This window comes from Chiloscyllium punctatum, chromosome 8 (assembly GCF_047496795.1).
Source record: "Chiloscyllium punctatum isolate Juve2018m chromosome 8, sChiPun1.3, whole genome shotgun sequence".
NCBI classification, from domain to species: domain Eukaryota; kingdom Metazoa; phylum Chordata; class Chondrichthyes; order Orectolobiformes; family Hemiscylliidae; genus Chiloscyllium; species Chiloscyllium punctatum.
This window is the reverse complement of record NC_092746.1, coordinates 36,458,826-36,481,770: the sequence shown is the minus strand read 5'-3', so window position 1 is coordinate 36,481,770 and position 22,945 is coordinate 36,458,826. Positions and strand designations below refer to the sequence as shown.

The window sequence follows — 22,945 nt, the reverse complement described above, 5'->3', positions numbered from 1 at the left end:
GAGAAGTTACAGGACTGTGCACAGAAATGAAGTCAGTAAGATTAGATTGGTATTGCTCATGCAAAATGCATTCATTGATACATCGAGATGAATTGTTTGCTTCTGTATTGGAAACATTACTGTTTAAATGCATAATGCTCCACATATTGATTCTGAAATGTCATGGTACACTTCTAAATACCTCGAAATCAACTTGTCGGCAGAGTGCAGTCCAAGTCCATATCCACACTGATATAAATCGATTTGTGAAATCTTGAACTAGGCAGTTTGATGTAACGTGTTTGGATTTTCTGCCAGCTAGATTATGCTATCCACGGGAGGGAGGAGACTGAATAATAAAATGTCTGGAGTTTGCAAGAAAGCAACGATTGAAGCAAAGTTTATCAGCCCCCTGGGATCAGGTAATGCAAATTGGATCATAGTTTGTTTCTCTTTTAAATTTCAACAATTGTGAAAAACCATCTTCAGTATATATTTTTGTGACAGTGTCGAAAATCCAAACATTTGTCGTTCTTTGCCCCTTGGGACACTGTCATGGCTACCTCCAAGTTTCATCTTACATGCACAAAAAGCTGTGGGAAAGCTACAGCAGATCGCAGCTTTCATTTTTCACCTTGGTCTTGGAAGAGGAAGCCTCGCTCCAAAAACCCATTGCTATCAAAGTCCCACAGACTGTGAGAGAGTCGAGACAACCACCCATTTCTACTTACACGAAATACAGATACTGGGGGGCTGTGGGGGCTGGTGGGCGGGGGGGCTGTTTCCTAAATAGCTCACACATTTTTAAAAATTCCTCCCCGCTGAGGTAATGATTCTGACTTTCATCACTTCACCCCATCCCCATTCAGCTATGACCCACCCCTCTCTCCACTACTACTCCTTTCTGTTCAGTTTTTCACATCTGGTCTCCATCCACCTTATTTTTGCAGAATCATAGAATCCCTACAGTGTGGAAGCAGGCCATTTGGCTCACTGAGTCCACACCAACCCTCTGTAGCGCAGCCCACCCAGACCCACTCCCCCTGTAATCCTGCATCTACCATGGCTAATCCACCTAACCTGCATGTCCCCTGCCACTATGGGCAATTTAGCATGGCTAATCTACTTAACCTGGACTTCTTTGCATTATGGGTGGAAACTGGAGCACCAGGAGCAATCCCACACAGTCACTTGAAGCTGGAATCGAAGCCTGGTCCTGACGCTGTGAGGCATCAGTGCTAACGACAGTGCCACCCTGTGCGTATCCCTGGCAAGACCAACATTAATCCTTAAATGAACTTTTACTGAGGGCAGTTAAGAATCAACCACATTGTTGCTGTCCTGGAGTCACATGTAGGTCAGATGGGTTCAAAACAGCAGATTTCCCTCCCCGTAAGCTATTCATGAACCAGGTTGATGCTTCATAATCATGTGACTAATTTTATATTTCAGATTTATTCATTGAATATAAATTCCATGAGGTGCTACAGTCGAACTTACATCCGTGTCCACAGAGTTTCAGCAGGAACTTCTCAATCTTCAGGCCAATGGCAATACCATTACCATAGAATAAATCAGGAGATGGCAGCATAAATAGGAAATTTATTTCCAAAAGGAATGTGCATTAATCATTCCTATTGATAACACAAAGGACATACATATCTGCAACAGGTAGATTGATGATCATGAGATCAAAGTTATTTTCCCCTCTTGTGAGTTCCCTTATCACTTGTAGTAGACCCAATCTAGCAGCTATGTACTTAAGGTTCAGCCAACTCAGTCAGACGTGGAGCTCCTGAGCCACTTTTGGTCATGGACACTGAAGCTCTGCATCTAGAGTATGTTCTGCACCTTTGCCTCCCTCTGCGTTATCTCTAAGTGGTGTTTAACATGGGGGAACACTAATTTATCAACAGAGGGAGATGGGCAATAGGTAGTAATCAGCTGGAAGTTTCCATGCCCATGTTTGACCTGATGCTGTGAGACAAGTCAGGTTCTGGAGTCCATGTTGTGGACTCCAAGGACAACTTCTTCCAGACTATAGTCTACAGTGCTGCCATCTCCACTAGGTCTGTCCTCCCAGTGGAACATGACATTTCCATGGTGTTGATGGTGTTAACTGGAACATTGTCCATAAAGGTCTGATTTTGCATGGCTATGCTGTTGCTTGACTATATATTTGTGCAGGATCTCTCTCAATTTTGGCAAAATCTTTGGATATTTCAGAAGTAGGGTGAGCATGACTGCCCATGACAATAATGTTGCACTTGACTGAGTGTGGCACCAAAAACCTCTAACAAAATTGGAATCAATGGGAATCGGGGAAAACTCTGGTTGTTATAACTGGCACAAAGCAAAGTGGCTTGAATTACCAGTCCAAAGGCAATGCTATTGTGCCACCATCTCCAAAGTCATACAGCATGGAAACAGACCCTTCAATCCAACCAGTCTATGTCAACCATAATCCCAAACTAAATTAAATCTCCTGATTTAATCTATGGTCATTACCGTTCTTCTAACACATTTTAATCTGACTACTGTTTGTCTTTGTTTTGAGCTGTATTTTTATCTTGGGGTTTGGATCCCATTATTCAGACAACTTTCAAGTTTCAAACAGGCACTTTTCACCCAATTTTCCCATTTGATTTTCTAGTCAATAGCCGAAGGTGTGCTGACCATTAAATGAATGAGGACAGTGAAGCCAGAGGGACAATAATGTGCTCCTCAGCACTGGATGATGGTGCTGACACAAGGAAGAGCAAAAACGAAAAGAGGGTGCTTCAAGGCGACAGCTTATCAGATTTTAAAAATACTCAAGGCTTCCAGACTCTTAAATTGTGAAATGGAGTGCTATCGCTATTGAATGTTCCCCTGATCTGCTGCCAATAGATCACCTTTCCTCTCAAGCTGTGTTTCATCCCTGACCTGACTTCTGCAAAATTGATACATGTGGGACTCTCCCAGTAAACAGACCATCTGTGGGAATTTTTTGCCCACCTCTAGTTGTGCATCTGGGATCCAATAGCCCTCTAGTTCAAAGGATTACCTAAAATAGCAGAATTATATGTTTAAAAGTGGTAACTGGTTCAATTATTTCCCGTAATTTCACCCCAGCTCTATACTCGTCTTCTCATCGTCCAATGGTCCTGTCAATTTTAAAAAAAAATATTTGCTAATAGAATGAGAGCATCGTAAGCAAAGTCAACATTTAATGTACAACCCTAATTACCCGCATTGAGAAAAGGTGGTGGTGAGCTGGCTTCTTGAACCACTGCAGTCATTCCAGTGTACGGATATGCAGTTCAGAAAGGGGTCCCAGGTTTTTGATCCACTGACAGTAAATTTTTAAAAATATATATATTTCCAAATCAGTTTGACGCATGGCTTGGAGAGGAACTTGCAAGTGGCGTTGCCATGCTGTTCTTGTCCTTCTAGGTGATAGAGGTCACAAATATGAAAAGTGCTGTCAGAGGAGGCTTGGTATGCGTCTGCAGTACAGGTACACAATCCTTTACCCAAAACGCTCGGGACCAGCTGGTTTTCAGAATTCGGAATTTTTCAAATTTTGGAATAAGTGACAGTTCAATGGTGAAATTTTTAAAAAATCTTACTGAACAGCAGACTCACTGTGAACAACAGGCCCTGAGACAGAATTGAGGCCTACATGTGCTGGGCCACGCGCAGCTCCCCCCCCCCCCCCTCCCATGTTGCATCTGAGTGACATGCATCGCATGGGTGTGGAGTTGAGTTAACTGTTTGCATGCCAAACAACCTTATTTATGAGATAAGAAGTTCACAAAAAAGCCTTCGGATTTTGGAACTTTTCGTATTTCAGATAAAGGGTTGTCTACCTTTTAGATGATACACACTATTGCCATTGTGCATCAGTGGTGGAGGGATTAGAAGTTTAAGGTGGCAAATGGGCTGCAAATAAAGCAGGCTGCTTTATCCTGGAGGGTGTTGAACCTCTTGAGCTTCAGAATTCTTTTCTTCTAATACAGTTAATCAGAGGAGGTCAACTTGGTTCATTTGGGATTTAATTTTCTGATTTTCATCTCTATGATACAGTCATGTTTTCAGAGTTATTAACAGCTGTGCTATGCTAAAATATAACAGCTGTTCAGAAAACAAAGCACCGAAAATACTGGAGATCTGAAATAAAACCAGAAAGTGCTTGAGAGACACATCTCTCTAAAGATACTGCCAGACCTGCTGAGTTTCTTCAGCACTTTGTTTGTATAAGTGCTGTTGATATTGGTGTTACCATGAATATGCATGTGTATGTATTGAAGAATCAAGGTATATGCATGCGCATCAAAGTATACATTACTTTAAGTGAGCATGTAAGTCTGTGAATACATACTAGTTTGTAAACTGCAATTTGAATATTCCTCTTAATGTATCAATTCAAGCTGTCAGCACTTAGGTTAGATAATGTTACAATACTCCAGAACTTGGTTATAGACAAAAGAACTGCAGATGTTGGAATCCAAACTGGAGAAGGGTCACACCCAAAACATCAGCTTCTCCACCTCCTGTTGCTGCCTGGCTTACTGTGTTCTTCCAACCTCCTGTCTGCCTGTTTTACACTCCAGAACTTTTAATCTAATGTTTATTTTTACAATGGCATAAATACTCTCACATCTGGATCAAAAAGCAAAATAAAAAGCTACACCTTTTTCCTCAACTCAATTCGGGACATTACCTTTATACTTGTATTCCAATATTTAAACTTCATCATGTAAATACAGAAAGTATTTGCTGAAATGGAATTTTATTTGAAAAGAAGTTATTTTTTCGCACAATTTATAGACTTTTACGGATGCACATCTGAACTGGAGGCTTACCGTAGGAAACTGACTCTCCATAATGCATAATGTGAAAGAAAGTGGAAAATATTCTTATTGATTACATGAACAGGAGAAGCAGAGGATATTTTGGTCACGATAGTACTGAATAATTATCTCCATTGTTGTTATATATTTAGATCAGAACTATTTTGCACTGTTTTAGTATCAGTTATACAAATCTTAGTATGAAGCACAGAACAATATTAAGATACGCTGAATTGAAGGTTTGGTAAACATCTCCTCAATTGAGACCAAATTCATAACCATTTATGTAATTGTTGAATTAAGTAGAATGTTACTCAACAAATTGTTTTTTTAAACACCTCATGTTATCAGTGTAATAAATATTGCCAGCACAATGATGAATCTCACTGGGACAATTGCTAATTACTTTTAGTCTTTAAAAACAATTAAATTCATTTTCCTGACATATTTTGTATGATTTTTATTCAAATTGAGTTGCTGGATAAATATTTATAGTAGAAAATTTTGTAAACTGCCTGCTTTAGGCATATGGCTAACAAGTTGATCCAAATACAATCCTTGTTTTAAACTTGGAATTCCTGAAAAATATAATTATTCAGTTAGAATTTAATTCTTTCAATACAGTGTATTTCTGAAATCATTCCAAAACTGTTCAGTCAAAGAAAAAATATATAACCTCGAAGATGTTTGCTGACAGATTTCCAGACTGCCGGAAAAATTACACATTTACAAGACAGAAGTCCATTCTACGAGGACAGACTCACCATGGTGGACTCTGTGGTGACTGGGTGTGTTGAGGATCATGTCCAGAGGCCCAAGGTTACCAATTATCTGCAACAGAGTCAGGAAACCATTTAACACTGGGCTTTAATGCCAAAATCGAAAAATAACTACCCACAGCCAGCTCAAGGGATTAAGAAACAATTTTATTTTTAAACCGAAATGACAGAAAAGCAGATGTTAAAATAATAACATTACATTGTAATAGCTACCATAAGGACTATTTTGAGTTTTATTTAAACTGAATATCCTTGAACAGCCTGCTAATTAAAATTGTTTTATTTCAGAGGAAATACCCAGGTAGAAGGTAAGTTTAGTCTGTGGTTTCAATCGGCTATGATATTCTCAATGTGTGGAAATCCCAGAGCAATTCAACATTTTCTCAGATGGAAGCTCCAGTTTCTTTTAAGCAATCTGAACCGAGTGGTTCTGTTCATTTTTTCCTTCCTAATATTTTGATACTTGCACAAGAACAAAGAGGCTATTTAGAAACCAAGGTATCTATAGTATCACTAAAATCACTACCTGCCCAACGAAAATTGATTTTTAAACAAACTTTAGTGGTGGCTCAAAATTAATGATTGTAAAAAATTGGTCGTGTTCAGTCCAACACTTTCAGGTTTCCATTCTGAATATTTCAGATTGTTAAGCAGGACAGATATCAATCAGGTACAAATCAAAGCCATTATCTTGCAATTCAAATCAATTATATGAATGAACATTACTTTAACTGGGAAAGACAATAACTTTGTTTTTATTTTTGGATCTGTCTGCTTGCATTCGATGCAAACAGGTCATCCAATTTGTTGAATTTCACACAACTTATTGACTTTACATAATTTAAGTTCCTAAAGGTAATTAATTGTTCATAATTTTGAAACCAACAGTTGAAATATGGTATTATCTTGTCTAGGGATTAACAATAAATGCCATTGCATGCTGCTGTTCTAAATGGTTTTTTCCCCTACTGCCCCAGTGAATCCTATCAAAACTGAATTATATACTTCTAAGTTGTGAGTGTGCATGCACGCATGCAAATTGTCCAGCTGACCTCTTGGCTTCTGTACTCACAGGAAGTTGGAGAGAGCATGGGGAATGGTTTGTCTGGCTGGCAACAGGTAAAACACATGTTCTGCTGAACTTAACTTTAAGACATCATTTGAATTCATGCTTTTTCCAATTTCAAGCCATTGGCTGGGTTCTAGGGGATATAGCTTTCTGCTGGAGAGCCAGAATGGAAGGAAGGGAGGGATGGAAAGTGGGGAAAGTGGGGAACAGTAAATACAAGGGAGTTGAAAACTTTGTAAATGAGATGGACATTATGATTAGGAAAAGCAGCAGCATGGGGAGGACTGAGAAAACATGGGCAGAATGTTAACTTGTTCCAAGTGTGAATTAACATTAAATTGAGACTGCTACTTTTTCATCATCACCCAAAGTTGGATTCACCACCAAAGCATTATCAGTCATTCATTCTCAAACAGGAACTAAATACAAAACTGAGACAGCACACCTCAACTCATATCTAAGAATGGGGTAAATTAAGTTCTGGCTTAACTGTATTCTACTGGTATTCACTGTTTCAACATTGATGCAGGTTCTTCATCAAAAATGAGCTTTAATTCCCAATTTTGCATTTGTTATATACCAACAGAAGCAATTGCATTTATGAGAGAATTTGAATTTATAATCTTCAGGTAGATCCTGATAACGATGTTGCTAAAATATTAAGATGTGTCCTCGAGAGAACAACTGATTTGTAAATCTCTGTAGCACAGTTCCATGATTAGAAAATTAATGGGAGAGGCTTCCTCCTTTTTACAATCGACTCATCACAGTATCATGGTTGCTGTCAGTCCAACTCACCCAGCACTTCAGCACTTCACTTTGGATTTCTTAGACACTCATGGCTTGCATGCTTCTACCAAGTTTCTTTGTGCAAAGGGACACACACACATTTCACACACCAACATTTTATGGAGTGGTGGATTAGAAGGGCTGTGCTTCATCCAGCGGACTGCCAAAGGTGGCTATATGACTCAGATAGCAGCGCAGCTATGCTGTGGGTAAAATGGAACACACAGCGACACAGGAAGAAAGTTAGTGATATTCCATGCTCCACAAGGGTAATCAACACCATTTTTCTCTGCCGCCTCACAAGCACAGGGCCACCACACACCTCTCAGCAAGGTTCATTGACATCAACTCTCATTATTACATGTACCATGTCCTATCAAAGGCTTTTACTCACATCATCCTCCCAAACTACTAACACTTCTTCCTTCTGCACTTCCTACTCTCTCACTAGGAACACCTCACTACTTCTCCTATTTCTTCAATACCACAAACTACTCTTCAATCTATTTCCATCATACTAACTCCCCTACTTTGTCTCATTATTGGAAATGTTGACCCAACCCCTGGACTGATGTCTCCACAGCACCACTACTGAGCTTCCTGTAATTCTTGGACTGGTTGCACTTCCACAACAGGATTGAACCTTGTCCAATCCAGGAATGGATTCCCAGAGCCTGGTGGAACCAAGAACCACACTGATTGCGGCCATTTGACCCCAAGAAGGATCTGTGGCTTTCATATTTGGTAATTTGCTTGAAGAACATATGGTCTGTGTTTGCCGGGTGAACTATTGGAACATGCTTTAGGTGAGTTATTCAGTAGCTCAGCACCATACAGCAAACATTTCACTGTTTAGTGCTCCCACATAAAAAGCTGCCCGCCTCTCCCCCTACATGAAAAATAACCGTCAAGTCTCAGAGGCTGCAGCCTCAAAATTACGTACAAAGTGTGTGAGCTCGAAGATACAAAATGCAGCCTGTGTCAGGCCCAGGCCACGGATCTGACCAAGGCTGCTAACTGTGTCCAGCTTGGCTGTGTCTGGTGGTGTGCCTTCTGCAATGGCCAGCAAGAACAGGCTTCATCTCCACTATCAGCACATTTGGATTCATGTGCAAGAAGTGGGCTTCAAGTTTTTCTTTCTGAATCATGTCCCGAGTGATGACGTTCCACCATTGCAGTGACAGGCGGTTCTTGGCTTGCAGTGTTGACAGTGAAGTGCAGCTGGGATTTCAAGATGGCATCAGCAGGGTGAGCGGCAATGCCGAGAACACCCACCTGTCATGTGATCCACGAGAAAAACACTAATGCATGCATAATTCATGAGGTGAAGAGCAGGAAATCACATGAATAAAGTCTCTGTCACTGGGCATCATCAACCCCAATCAACACAACATTAATTCACAGTTTTAAAATGCCAACCGTTAAGTTCTGCATATTTAGTATTCTGACTGAATGTGCACAGGCAAGCTTGTTACTAAATGTTACTAAACAAGACTCTAGGAACATTTGATCCACAAGTAAGTTTTTACATCCATTGTGAAACATCGATCAAGAATTGTGTACAATGGTTATGAAGAGAGAGCAGTTCAGTCCTTGGAAATTCAACCCTGAGGAGAGGACAGCTTTGGTGCTGTCAAATGACCTTGACTGCGTGCACAAGGGACAATCCAAATGAGATTCACAGTCAATCTCCATTACAGCCACACTCTGCTAAATAAGCACATTCAGTCTTTCAAAAAGTTGATCCTCAGTCCAGTCAAGGAAACATATCTTTAAGATTCTTCCTAGAATTTAAGTTTATACAACAGCAGCCTTTGAGAGTAGGGAACTTATGCAACTAATCTTTTCTAAAGATTTATATGTTTTTTCAGACATTTATAGAATCAACATTCATTTTTATAAATTCTAACATCATAGTAAGAACAATATTAATACCAGGGAAGTGTGGCTACAGTGCCAAAAAAATCTTTTGATCATGGAAAAATTTGAAAACTGCTGAAACCTGATTTTTATCCCCACCAAGGTAGCTTGGAAACTATTAAAAGTACAAATAAGATTTCAAAGAAAATTCCTTCATACATGCCATGAAAAGCAACAGAAAATTAACTGGTGACTGTTGTTAGTCTTATGCCTCTTTTTCGATTTAATCTTTTATTTAATTAGTACAGTAAATTAGCTCTAGCTGCAGTGTCAATGTTTGACATTTAAATTTGTATTTACACAGATGGACTTTGTGTGTGTGCTCTCAATGGGGGACACTATAAGGGAAGAATAATCCATAGGAGACTTGAAAGCCTACACAGTTTCACACTTTGAAATTCATTCCAAAGTCTAGCATATTAAGCTGCTGCAGTCTCCTGAACGTGGAGCAGACTTTAAAAACTCCGAGCCCCAGAGGAAAGGCATTTGATCATTTAACCGAATAATCGATTATCTGAATGAAATAGTGCCCGCCCATCAAGTTCTGATAATTGAGGTTCCCCTGTAGTAGGCTACAAACAGTTCAATTACCATTCAATCCTCTGGACTAGATAATGAAAAATAAATAGAAACCAAGATCCACAGTTAAAAAATATATGGTACGTAGGTACAAAGTGAGGGACGACATGTTGTTCAATTTGCATTATTGGCATGGAGAGAACTTGAAAGATGCTCATCAAATTCTCTTTCTGTTAACTTCGATTAAATTTGAAAAGTACAAATGAGAATAGAATCTTAGAATCCTAAAGCACAGGAGAAAGGAATTAAGTCTGTGTGCCTATGCTGGCACATTGAACGAAAGAGCTGCCGAAATTCATCCCAGACCTAATACTTTCTTCCTAAACCTGAAATTAAGTTCATTCAAATACATATCCAATTGCCTCTTGAAGCTTGCTCTGAAATCTGAGTCCTCCATCACTTCAACAAGTTCATTCCAAGCCTGAACAAGCCTCTGTGTGAAAATGTTTCTCCTCATTTCTTCTTTCGCTATTTTGCCAATAATTTTACAGCTATGACCTTTGGCGACTGACTTTTCAGAGGAAACAGATTTTCCTAGCTTGCTCTCTTAAAACACTTCCTTGAATACCTCTTCTTACTCATTAATGGGATGCGTTGTTAGCTAGGCCAGCATTCATTGCCCAGACTGTTAAGAGTCGACCATATTGCTGTGGGTCTAGAGTCACATGTAGACCAGACCAGGTAAGCAAAGCAGTTTCCTTCCCTAAAAGACATTGGTGAACCAGATGGTGTTTTTCCAACAACTGACAACAGTTTTATGATCATCATTGAAATTTTAGTTCCAGACGTTTTATTGAATTCAAATCTACCATTTGCCATGGCAAGAATTGAACCCAAGTCTCCAGAACATTAACTTGGCCTCTGGATTTGTAGTCTATCGATAACACCATCAAGCCATCGTCTCCCCCTGCTAAATCTCGACATCCTGGCCTCTCCAGTCTCTCCTCGTCAGTGAGGTCCCTTTTCTTAGGACCATCCTGGTGAACCTTTCTGCACCCTTTCCAAGGGCTTGGCATCTTTCCTAGAAATAGTGCCCAACTGTGTCCTTTTGGTTGTTCTCTAACTGCTCATTGTGTATCTTCCCTATTCTCCTTTGTCTTTGAAAAAGAACATCCTGTGGCTCAGAATGATTAGACAGTTGGTTGCTCTCATATACTTCCAATCATAAGCCTTACTGGGGATAGTAATCCATCTCCATTACTGCATTTTCATGCAATGCCATACCAGTGCAGAGATCTAGATTTGTTGCTGTACGTTTAAGGCTCACTAATTTAATAGTTCAGTCTATACTAAATGGGTCGCTGCCCACTTAGTACATTTGTCTTAAAATGGTTTGCCAGTGTATGCAGTCTATTATCAGATGTGACCCATTTTGGAGCACTGAATAAATTGAAAATAATGCTCATCACATTGGCGACATTCATGCTCATTGTTTTGCTACGTTGTTGAACAGTGTGAATTTTAGAGAAGTAATCCATCAAAAGGATGTAATCTCCCTGATGCAAAGTAGATAGTTTTGTTGTTGCTTTAAACTAAGGAGTGGATGAAACATCATGTGGTTGTCGAGATTCACTTCTACTGATGAGGTTGATGCATTTAACATGCCTCATGTGCATTTATAGATCATTGAACATCCTGATTTGTCCCTGGTAACTACACAGATTCACATACTAGGAGAAAGTAAGGACTGCAAATGCCGGAGATCAGAGTCGAGAGTGTAGTGCTGGAAAAGCATAGCAGGTCAGGCAAAGGAGCATGGGCTTATATCTGAAAAAGACTTAAAAGGGCTGATGCCTGAAATGTCGATTCTCCTGCTCCTCAGATGCTGCCTGATCTGCTGGGCTTTTCCAGCACTACAGATTCACATACCAGTCCTGTTATATATTCAAAGCTCATGTGCCCCTAGTATTACATGGATATGATATCTTGAGATAATCCTTCTGTTAATTGGAGTTTTTAATTTGCTCTTGAAATGACTTGTTGCGAGATATCAATTTCATCCCTGTAGGCCAAATGAACAAATCTTATCAGCTACTTTGTTAATATTGCCAGATCATCCATTCATAGTCTACAGCATCAACGTGTAGGTCCAGAGGAATATTTTGGTCTTTGTGTAGATTGGATAATCCACTCAGCATGAAAAACATAATCATCCCAGTTTTTGGCTTATATCTCACTTCAAAGTTATTGCAGTGCATTAGCTATTTGCGTAATTTCATGTCTAATGGCTAATAATTTGTTTCAACAGTGAATTTCTTGCCAAAACTGAGCGTGAATCCACATGATATCGAATACCAGAGCTAATATTTCACATTTTATACCACAACGGTTCACTTATGCAAATGACAGGGTTTTCAAGCCAAAGTTAACAAGTTTAGGGTTATGCAAAAGACAAGTGCATAGGTATTTTTGCAATGTACCTATTTCAAAAATCCTGACAAATTTGCTCGAAAGAATAGAAAATATCCTGGTGATCAACTTGCTACACATAAGGGACATCCTTCCTGAGTAAATTTCTCCATGGAAGTACCTTTTCTGCAAAATTAGGAAGAGATGGGGGGTCGGGGGGGGAGGAATTAAAAAGTACGAGGTAATAATTCAGATCCTCTCCAGTCTGCTGAGTCAGCATTTGTTTAATATCCTCAATCTTACTTGAATCGAGATAGACTCCATGCCTGGATTGTTTATCTGGCTGATGCAGACCTGATACCTTGTTCTGGTAAATACCAGTTCTTACTGTCACACTGCTTTTAGCAATAATGAAGGTGACGATCAGGCTTTATCTTTGTCTTACTCATATCACCAGCAGTACAAATATAACCTGGGATACATTCTAAATACTCTAATCCACATGCCATATTATGTTGCTTGCTGGATAAATGATTGGAAAAGATACTGTCCAAATTTACCATACTAAATGTTGTAAGCTCTGAGGTGCTTCTGCTAAACAGATAGACCATTATTAATTTGATTCTGCCAGCATCAGTCAACACATTTTAAGTGTCAGTTGAGGTGCCTTGGATCTAGGCATACGCTGACATTGCCAACTTTCTTTAAAACATATATGACAGAGACACACCAAACTGTGCGGTGGTCAACTTTCTGAATTATACCATTCCATTCCATTTCGTTCAGGTCCACTCAAAGCTTCTCCAGAGTGTGCACTTATTTAGATGATCAAGAAATGTGGTTGCATCACCCTTAAAAAGCAATACTGCATTCATCTTAAAAACTTCTCATTGCATCAAGATCATTTGGGTCCAGGCATTTGAAATTGTTGACTTATTTGGTTGGTTTGGTTGTGTCAAGTGTGATCTGTTTCGCCACTGCAATGTGGTTTCAAACTCATGAACTTTCACTATACAATGATCTGTTTATAATGGTACTCCTACCATTGCTGAAAAATTAAAATTGACCAAGGAGAAGATCTTGGAATTTAGTTTTTGTTTTGGCATTGTAGAGCAGTGCTGCTAATGCATTGAATTTGTGATCCGCTTTACACTATAATAATCCATCATCCCCATCTTTTGCAAACTTTACCAATGCAGCATCATTTGCTGATGTACATTTTTTTTTCAGGATGCATAGCTGTAATATGTTGGCACTAGGCCCAGTGTTGATTTTCGCTTATACTGTGAGTTGTCCTTTCTTTTCGGGACATATGTTGTAAGAAATAGCAGTGACTTTGTACTAACGACATGATGTGTAAAGCTAATAATTGGAAAGCTGTCATTTTCTGAAATTTACCTTTCCCTTGGTTGATGCTGAACCACATTGATGTGCTTGTGTTCATCATTATTTTTAACACTTGCCTTGTTGTCACTGTTGTGGGTTGCACCATTGTGTTGATCACCTGTTCTAGGGTCTTGCTGACATTTGCAACCAGACTTCCTGAACATATATACCCATCATTGTTTGGTGCCATATACTTTACAGCTATCAAGAAAAGCTGAACAGCTTTGGATAGCTGAGACTAACCACATCACTTACAGACTTCTTTTTTTAATTTTCACTTTGTTGATCATTGTCTGCACTTAAAGCATGTAAATGTTGTTGGCCTGGCTCTATTGCTTCCTACTTGTATCCATCCCCAAGTAATCCATGGTCCTTTGTCTTCCCAAATGATCTTTCCTAAAGGGCTTAATTGGTGGCGAGATGATAACTAACTCCAAGATCCTTTCTGACTGTTCTTCTTTTGAAAGGTCAACTCAAGTCCTTTGCTACAGCATCTTCCAGCAAACATGAAAGACAAGAGTCTCTTGAGTTTGCAGTTGGTATGACCTAAACCGGAGACTGTTTATCTAGAAGTTAACTCTTACTTTGAGCTGATCTTTGAGAACTTTCTAGAACTTTTCTGGATCTTTATGTTTGCCATGAAAAGGCCTGAAGTGTGAAGTCTGCGATGCCCCTTGCTGATTGCAAGCAACATATTTTGAAATATTCACGAGACTAACTAACAATCCATCTGCAAAACAGAACTGCATGCGTTGTTTGAATTGTAATAATTCAGTAAAGATATCAATGGATGGCCCATTCCATAAGTAGCTACTTACTTTCGATTTCTCTTCATGGTCTTTGAAATTTATTTTAGTACAGTGCAGGGTCATGTCTGTTTATATTTTGAAGGTTTTGCTTCGATCTCTTTTTTTAAATTCCTTTTCCAATTCCCATCATTTTCCCTGTTTGTGCTCCTTTAATAGGAGAGGTCCAGTTGTCCTGTCATTGGATTATTAATCCAGAGACCCAAGTAATGTTCTGGGGACCCAGTTTGAACCCAACCGGAAGATAATGGATTTTGAATTCAATAAACATTTAGAATTAATAGTCTAATGATGACCATGAAACCATAGTCAATAATTGGGAAAATCCATCTGCTTTTCTAATGCCCTTTAGGGAAAAACAGCTGTTGCATTTACCTGGTCTGGCCTACTAGTGACTCCATACCCACAGTAATCTGATTGATCCTTAACTGCCCTCTGAGCAGGTTAGGGATGGACAATAAATGCTGGCCTGCAACTTACATTCCAATCAAAAAGAAGTTAGCTCTGTGTTCTTGATAAGCAACATCCTTTCTGTATGCTACCTGTGCTCATAGAAACTGATATTGCTGAAAGGTGAGAAAACTGTCCGATTGTTCTGAATTCTCTGTTGCCCAAAGCTATTAGCTCTTTTCTCTTAGTTTTCCAAACATCTGCTTCTAAGGTATTGAGTATTTTCCTTTGGCCAGCACTCCTACCGTGATGTGAGTTTGCCTCATGCGGTAAGGCCTGTCATAAGAAACAAGGTGTAGATACTGTGGTATTGAAGAATCCAACAAACTTTTTTTTAACAACTAACTATTACACACAAGTATTACATTCATAGGTCACATTAGGAGACTGGGCCAGCATTAAGCCATTAATTTAAAACAGGGAAGCACTGAGAAAGTTTGAAGGTTTGTGATCACAACTATCCAATATAGGCAGTTGAGCATTTATCAGCAATTTTCAGAAAGTTTATTTAATTTGATAAAAAGCAGCAGCTTACATACAATGCACTATTCAATCAGGCACTATCTCTTTCTCTCTCTCTCTCTCTGTGCTGTGGCAATCACCTGCCTTTTTGGCCTATGACATGAGCAGTTACTCATGACATTAGGATGACTATTTTGCCCTCACCTACATCATCGGTGGATTAATTTACAATTCTAAGAACAAAAACCTTACTTTCCCAAATAATTTATTGATAATAAAGTATGTAAGGCACTTGATAAATTATTGATTTTAGTTCAATGGGGCATTGTCAGTTCAGTAATTCTACCTACCTTACCTTTCATTATCATATCTAGAGATCTGTTTATTCCATGATGCGAGTCACAGCTGTAATATTACTGCTACATAAAAAAATACTAAATATGAAATAGTATAAGAATTCAGTTTTAAAGATGACGTGATATCCAATAGCTGCATGCTTCTAGTAGCCTGTCATGCTTCAAATGACTGTGGGGAAAGGTGACAGATGAGCCTTTAAATCCACATGTCCCCCAAGTGACATGCCATGATATAGCACTGATACGACTGTGCTTCTCAAAGATAAACTGATATATTGACCAGGAAGCATGGCACAACATATAACTTAAGCAAATGACACATTGATAAAAATAATTAATTGTTTTGCGATGCTGTGAGCAAAGATATGTCTATTACCCTCTTTTGTACTGAAATTGCATCATACTGACAAATGATGCAATGTCTCAATCGATCAGGAAAAGCCTCTAAGATGTTGAGAAGCACTATATTCAGGTTTATGTTCCTCTGTCAGTTCTCAGACACTCAGAAATATCAACACTAAGAGTGAAGTGCATTAGGGGATCACTTACCTATGTAACTTTATGTCAATGAAAAAGATTATTTCCTTAGAACAGGAGAGATGTGAGAGTTGGATAGAAATATTTTAATGGGAGGGGGAAATGTATACTTTCAATTCTCCAAATATCAGAACAACAGAAGATCATTCAACCCCATGAAGTCTATTCAATGAGATGTTGGCTCATCTGTATCTTAGCTCCTTTCAGATGCCATGGATCTATATCCTTTTAGAGACTTGTCTACCAACACCATCTCAGCACTACCAGGCTTAAAATTATTGACTGATTGAGCACATTCTGCTTTTCATGGGAGGGAGCATCACACTTTTACTACTTTGGGGATGAATAAATGTTTCCTAAATTTGGAATTGAACAGCCATGCCTCTGCTTTGTCCTTGACTGTTCAATGACACAAAGAGTTTCATATACCTATACTATCAATTTCTTCCAAAACCTTAGAAACAGCAATCAGTTCATGGCTTATACTTCTATCTCTACTCATCATCTAACACTGGGAGTTGGCAGTATTCTAAGGAATCTGCTTTTGTGCTCTTTCTAATAGATAAAATGTGGTGCTGAGAACTGTACACTGTACTCCAGATGTGATCCAAACAGTTTTGTAAAGCTACAGCAAAACTACATCCCACTCATTCCCCAAGTCCCCCAATTATAAAGGATAACATTCCACTTTAATAAACTTTGTACATGCAACTTAGCTCCTTTCTCAAAGAGCTAACAGTTAATTATCAGTCACATTTTAAGCTGATTCTGTGTTTACATTTTGTCAAAATTGAAAACATTATAAATCTCAGCTGCTTGCCCCTCTCATTCTCCCAGCATCATCCAGATTATTCTCAACTCAATGGAGTGTTCTGTGATCTCAGTTCTAGTTAGTCAGCCCCATAATTTCCAATACAAGACTTATTTTGTCAACAGTACATTTTGTCTTAACGAACACATTAGCTGCTCAGACTTAAAAAGACCACACTCGGGAATTTAAAGGGAAAAGAATGTGCATTTTTTTAACATTGTTAAAGCAATATTGACCTCTTAAAAAGCATGCTTTTTGATTTATTAAGGTGGTTATAACTTGCAATAATAAATATATTAATTGCAAAGTGATCCGAAATTCTCAAACATTTCATTATATTCAGAGGTCCATGCTGTTGAACTTGTACCATGACACACCACAGAGACAATTACAAAATGACACCAGATTAATGAAAGCCACTAGTTAGGCATTTATTCTAAATGTTAATGAAAATAAAGGAGTTACCTCTGTGTGAATCCAGAACTGATACAACAGGTTAAATTGAAGATGTACTGCAAAAACGGAGGGAGGGATGAAGAGAGCCATTGGAAGATTAAAAATCTGGAAGAAAGTAATTATTGTATAAAGTCAAATAACTTCTTTTCAAGAAAAAACTCTAATGATATACACTGATACTTTTCAAACAGTTACAAGGTCACATCTGTGTTCATCCTTTTTGTTTTGGAAATTGGCAAGTCACCTAAAGTATTACTCACAGATTGAGAATATGGCTCAATCAAACTATGGCTATGGTGAATTAAGATGGCTCCATGTGATAGGGCAGCGAGATAACAAACTAGAGTTAGGTCCAAGGCTGTCCAAGATCAGAAAGCCTGGAGTGAAGGATAGGGAAGGAAAAAGGAAACTCAACCAGCTGGAAGATGCTATGGAAATAGTATAAGAAAACATTTTATTCTAGCTTTGCTGGGCTGGTTCAGAATTGGCAATGACATTTGCTCTGAAGGTAGTCTAGGGATAAATGGAATTTGTGAAGCTGATCCTTCAGTCCTTGAGATTTCATGTGAAAGTGGTCTAATCTCCACTTGCCCTGTTTGTGAGTAGTGAAGAAGGCAGAGTTAGATGTGGTCTTCACCTACAATCCTATTCTCTGTTCAGAAGTGATGCAGGTGAGGGAGTTTTTGGACCTTCTGCAAATCATTTCTTTCCTCAATTGTCATCTCAGAAGGATAGGGTGTGAATAGAGATAGGCCTATCCTTTTCCAGGCTCTGACTCTCTGCTCAATTGGGGTAGGATAAGGACATATTGACTCATCCAGTGCTCCAATATATTCCTTGTAAAAAGCTAGAGAGAATGGTAGGACATTGTTTTGGGGTTAGAAGAGAACATGCTGGCTTCAGCCTTTAAAGTGACAGCAATATTATAGTGCCTTTTCCTGTATCAACTTGCCTACATTTATGAAGGGCAGGTGCGTAATTAATCAATTCTACAACCTGCTTCATGCAATGAATTAATCAAATAGAAAATCCAGAATCTCAGAGTAGAATCATCCAGCAGAAGAGAGGAAAGGAGTGTATTTTCTATCTAGGTAACAAGAGACTTATTGTCTATGGTGGTACAAAACACTGATCAAAAAATGGATTTGAAGCCAATGTGAATCACTTCTCAAGTTACAACCCAACTCAGAATAGAGTGAATCTGCCTGCTCTATTGTCTATCAGGCCTGAATTTTCACAGAAACCAAAGAACTCTATCCCTTGGCCAAATGACAATGAACCTCAATTCTGGAAGTCCTGCCACTGAACCCATCATCCATTGTTTTTGTCAGGGTGGGATGCGACTGCATAGTATGAATGCAGGATACTTGTGGTACACCAAGGATGCAGCACATTTAAAAGTGCAAGCACCTTCAAACAGAAGCAAATGTGGTTACCCAGGTTTCTGAAATATGACTTTGCTTTTATTCTGAAATATGACTCATGGGCCTTAGCCATTTGGAGGAAAGAATTCTCCAGAGACAGATTACCCCTTTTGGAAGGATTGGATTTCCCTTTGGACAAAGTCAGGTACCCTTTGGGAGGTCAGGTAGTCCACTTGAAGAGGTTCTACCTCTTTTGGTGTGTTAAGAGTAGACTTGGATGCTTACAATTTTATAGACACTTTGCTTAATTGCATCTGAAATCTATCAGTACCATTGTGAGAGCTTGTTCATTCATAGTTTGATTGACTGCTTAATGAGACTTTTACGGGATTAGCTGTGATTGATGTGGGGCTTTGAATATAAATGCTTGTTTTTATACATGATTAAGTACTTAAGGGAAAATTTGGTTTTATTAGGGATTAAATATTGGAAGGAATTTAAGTGAATTGCATGGGCCCTTATTAATGAAAGTATCTTTGCTTACAACTATGAAGTCTGTAATCAATGTTTCAATCTTTATTTTGTTTAATCTCAGCAATGGCTCCTGAGGTCTGCCCATTGTAGATGCTATTTGAGTTTACATGAGAATGTAAAGCCAAAAGGAGGTTATTGGCCTGAGTTAGGACTTAGTTGACACAGGGAAATAAAAAGGTGAAGGATTAAGTAGAGGATTATACATTTAATTCTATGGAAGATATGAGGGGCCACGGGAATGAGTAGAGAGCAACAGGTTAACAAGAAGAGTATGATAATCACCAAGGGGTGGTTGGGTAGCCTGATGAGCTAGCATAGATGAGGCAAGTATCAGGGAGATAGGGTGACAGCTAAAGGGCTGTTTTTTGTTCTACCACTTTTGTTGAAACTGGCGCAAAGTCCCAGAGCACTGAGATCAGCCTATTAAAATAGCATCCCCCAAACTGGTAATCAGCTGCTTCCATGGCGACCTCTGAACTCCTTCTATTGGCAGCGTGCCTGACTCCAACACTTTCCCAGCTCCTGTCATCCACGTCCTCCTCTCTTGGAACATAATTTGAACTGTTTGGCACTTTCTTCTGAGTCTGATTTAGGAAATTTCCAACTTCTGCATAAACAATGCGGGAGTGGAAAACTAGCCCTTACTCTGCTTAGTTCCAGTCATTAATTGAGGTGTGATGCCAGTTGATGCTACATTGATAATGGGAATACCCTTCTGAGAAGCACAATGCTGCCGCTCCAGATGTGTATGCTGCAACAAACATTTTTTAAATTGCTGAAGGTTCCCTTCACCGTTCAGTTGCTTGGAACTATGGAGTCAAAGTTCCACTGAAGGCTTGGATAATTCTCTGGTGTAACAACCAAATGTTTTCCAAAAATAAGGACAAAATCAGAGAAAAGGCTATGAACTTTTGTTGTGAAGGCAAATTCCATGTCAACTGGACCTATTTGCAGGAATTCTTAGGCTTCCACTCAATATCTAATCAATTCATCCTATACAGGCCTCCAGAGTTGAGCTTGGTCCTAGTAAGGTCCCAAAGAAGTTTCCACAACTGCTTTGGTCACTGACAATTTATCTCTGACAGTTTACTGATGAACAGAAGACTTGAAAAAAACAACTAAGCTAATTCCCCCGCACAAACCTTTCGGGCCTTTAATCTGTATGTTACAGTTGCACTGATCCCACAATCTTAATATTACTGAAGTTCCCCAAAAATAAAGGAATCCCAGCTTTTGAATTTAGACAGAATCCAGGTCTCCACATTTGCAAACTTCAGCCAGTGGAAACAGGAGATTCTTAGCTTCCACGTGTCTATCTCTGAGCACCAAGGATTAGATAACCGCGGTCTAAAGATTGGAAAACAATGGCTCAATACCTCCTCAAAAATTCACCATGAATAGATATAAGCCTGTCAAACACAACCCATTTTTATTGGATTACAATAATCCAACAAATTTGGAATTAACCATATTCTCAAAGCTAACTGTATTTGTTTTATTAAATCACAGTGCATAAAATAAAATGGGATGGAAAGGATCAGATATTCAAGTCTATTGTTTGATTGTTAACACTTGGATTTAAGTTACAATTTCGGACCAATTATTAAATTAACATTTAAAAACAATTTAAATAAATTAATAAGTCTAACAATGACTTATAAGGGCACATAAGTAAGCTGTCTGTGAAGAATTTGACAAATTTGAAATGTAGTCAACTTTATTTTAAATGTGGTGTCTTTAATTTTCTCTTATTATGTCAGGACTAATTACCATACTAAGCAACTGATAACAGCATCAAATTGTCATATATATGTCTAATGCAATTAGATTCAAATTCTAGCTCACTACATCTGTCTCAGAAATATTCATCAACTCCAACCATAGGAAAGAAAGGCATTCACTAACCACCCAGTGATTTTCCACTGACCATATGAGCTGACTGTATAGCCTCCCAAATGGCCAATTTTTGGTAGGTTGCTGTAAGACCTGCAAAGTAGAATATGTGGTCAGCTCACCCACCTTAATTCCCTATAGCATGAAGATTAGATAGGGTGCCCACAGGGCCATCTACCTATAGTCTCGTTGAAACCTTTAACTGCCAAATGAAGAGGCAATTAAGGGCCTCAATCTAAACCTTTGCTAAAAATACACTGGATAGTAGCAGTGTCTATGGAGGGACAAACAGAGTTAATGTTTTAAGCTCACTATGACTTTTTATTTACTGAAGAAGCAAAATCCCATGAAAAGAGCAACTTTGAATAATCTGTCTGGAGAAGGTTAAAAAGAATGCTCTCTGTTGCCTGACATGGATGAAGTATAAGCCAGTCTGATAGGATGTGAAATCCCTTCTACAGTTCAGGGCACAGTCAGCCCCTGCATCACAAAATGGTTTTGAACAAAGTCAGTTTGCTTCCCCAAAGAAATGGCAGGGATAAATGCTCAATTTTACAGTTAATTTAGGCATGGCATTGACAGATGGCTTGCAACAAGTTTCCTGCCACCCATTATAGTCATTTAATAGTGAATGGGGTAAGGACAAACTAACAAGGTAAGGAATTGCAATAAGAAATATTTTTTTAAAAGGACTTTTATTAAACAAAGGAGGTTTTGTTGGGGAGGTTTTAAGTCTGTTTTCTATAAAATCTAAAAAGAAATGCATGGCAGAGTGTTATTCCTGCAGGTAAGCTCTTCCCTCTCCAAAATAATGTTTTGACACAATATAGTTAGATAAAAGAGAAAATGGGAGCTTCAATGACCAAACGAAAATGAAGCCGCATTGTGTAACATGAAATACAACAAAAATCTGATAACAAACATCAGTTTAAAATAATTACATAAATGGATCAACTGTATGTAATACTTATAGCATATCCCAAGCACTATGAGATTGCATTTCAGAAGGGTTCACGTGACCTTGGCAGACAACATTCTGAAAAATCTGGAGCTGCTCCATCACAGGATTAAGAAATCCTTGATCCTTTCCAATTGACAGATCAAACCACCGGTTTCAGCAGTTAGTGGGGACAGTACACTTTGCTTCCAAATATTTCTAGTGTAATATTTCACAAATAACTTACCCAGGAAAAATACTTTTGTAATACAGACTGCCGGAGGGCTGTAGATAGATTGTAGTCTTCAGAGCTGTGATGAACTTGGTGTGCTGCCCACAACATATTCACTTCTGCAACATAATGCAAAACAAGAAATTTCATAGAAGTGCACGATGTAGAACAAGGCATTGGCTATGTAATTTAGCTCCTCAGCATTGACTCATCAGTGCTGTCAGTGTATTTTACCTTCAGTATGGTGTTGGCTTTGCAAATTTCACTTTTAGTGCTACATGCCATTTTGCTGAGTGCATTCACGCACATAGTAAGCCTCAATTGGAAGCATGCAGAGTAGACAGATTGTATAACTTACTTGTAACCAGTACTACCATTTTGGAGCCAACAGTCTAGCTATAGATTCACACGGCCAGCCCATC

At 38.8% G+C, this 22,945-nt stretch overlaps 1 protein-coding gene across 1 annotated transcript in view; it reads right to left on the bottom strand.

Annotated features, from left to right (window-relative positions):
• Positions 1-22,945, bottom strand: part of agmo (alkylglycerol monooxygenase) — a 365,321-nt gene that overhangs the window by 136,770 nt on the left and 205,606 nt on the right. The window contains exons 4-6 of the mRNA XM_072575376.1: positions 22,539-22,642; positions 17,573-17,668; positions 5,579-5,645 (exon numbers count right to left, since the gene is read on the bottom strand). Coding sequence (XP_072431477.1) covers positions 5,579-5,645; positions 17,573-17,668; positions 22,539-22,642 — 267 coding nt within the window. The remainder of the gene's footprint in view (positions 1-5,578; positions 5,646-17,572; positions 17,669-22,538; positions 22,643-22,945) is intronic.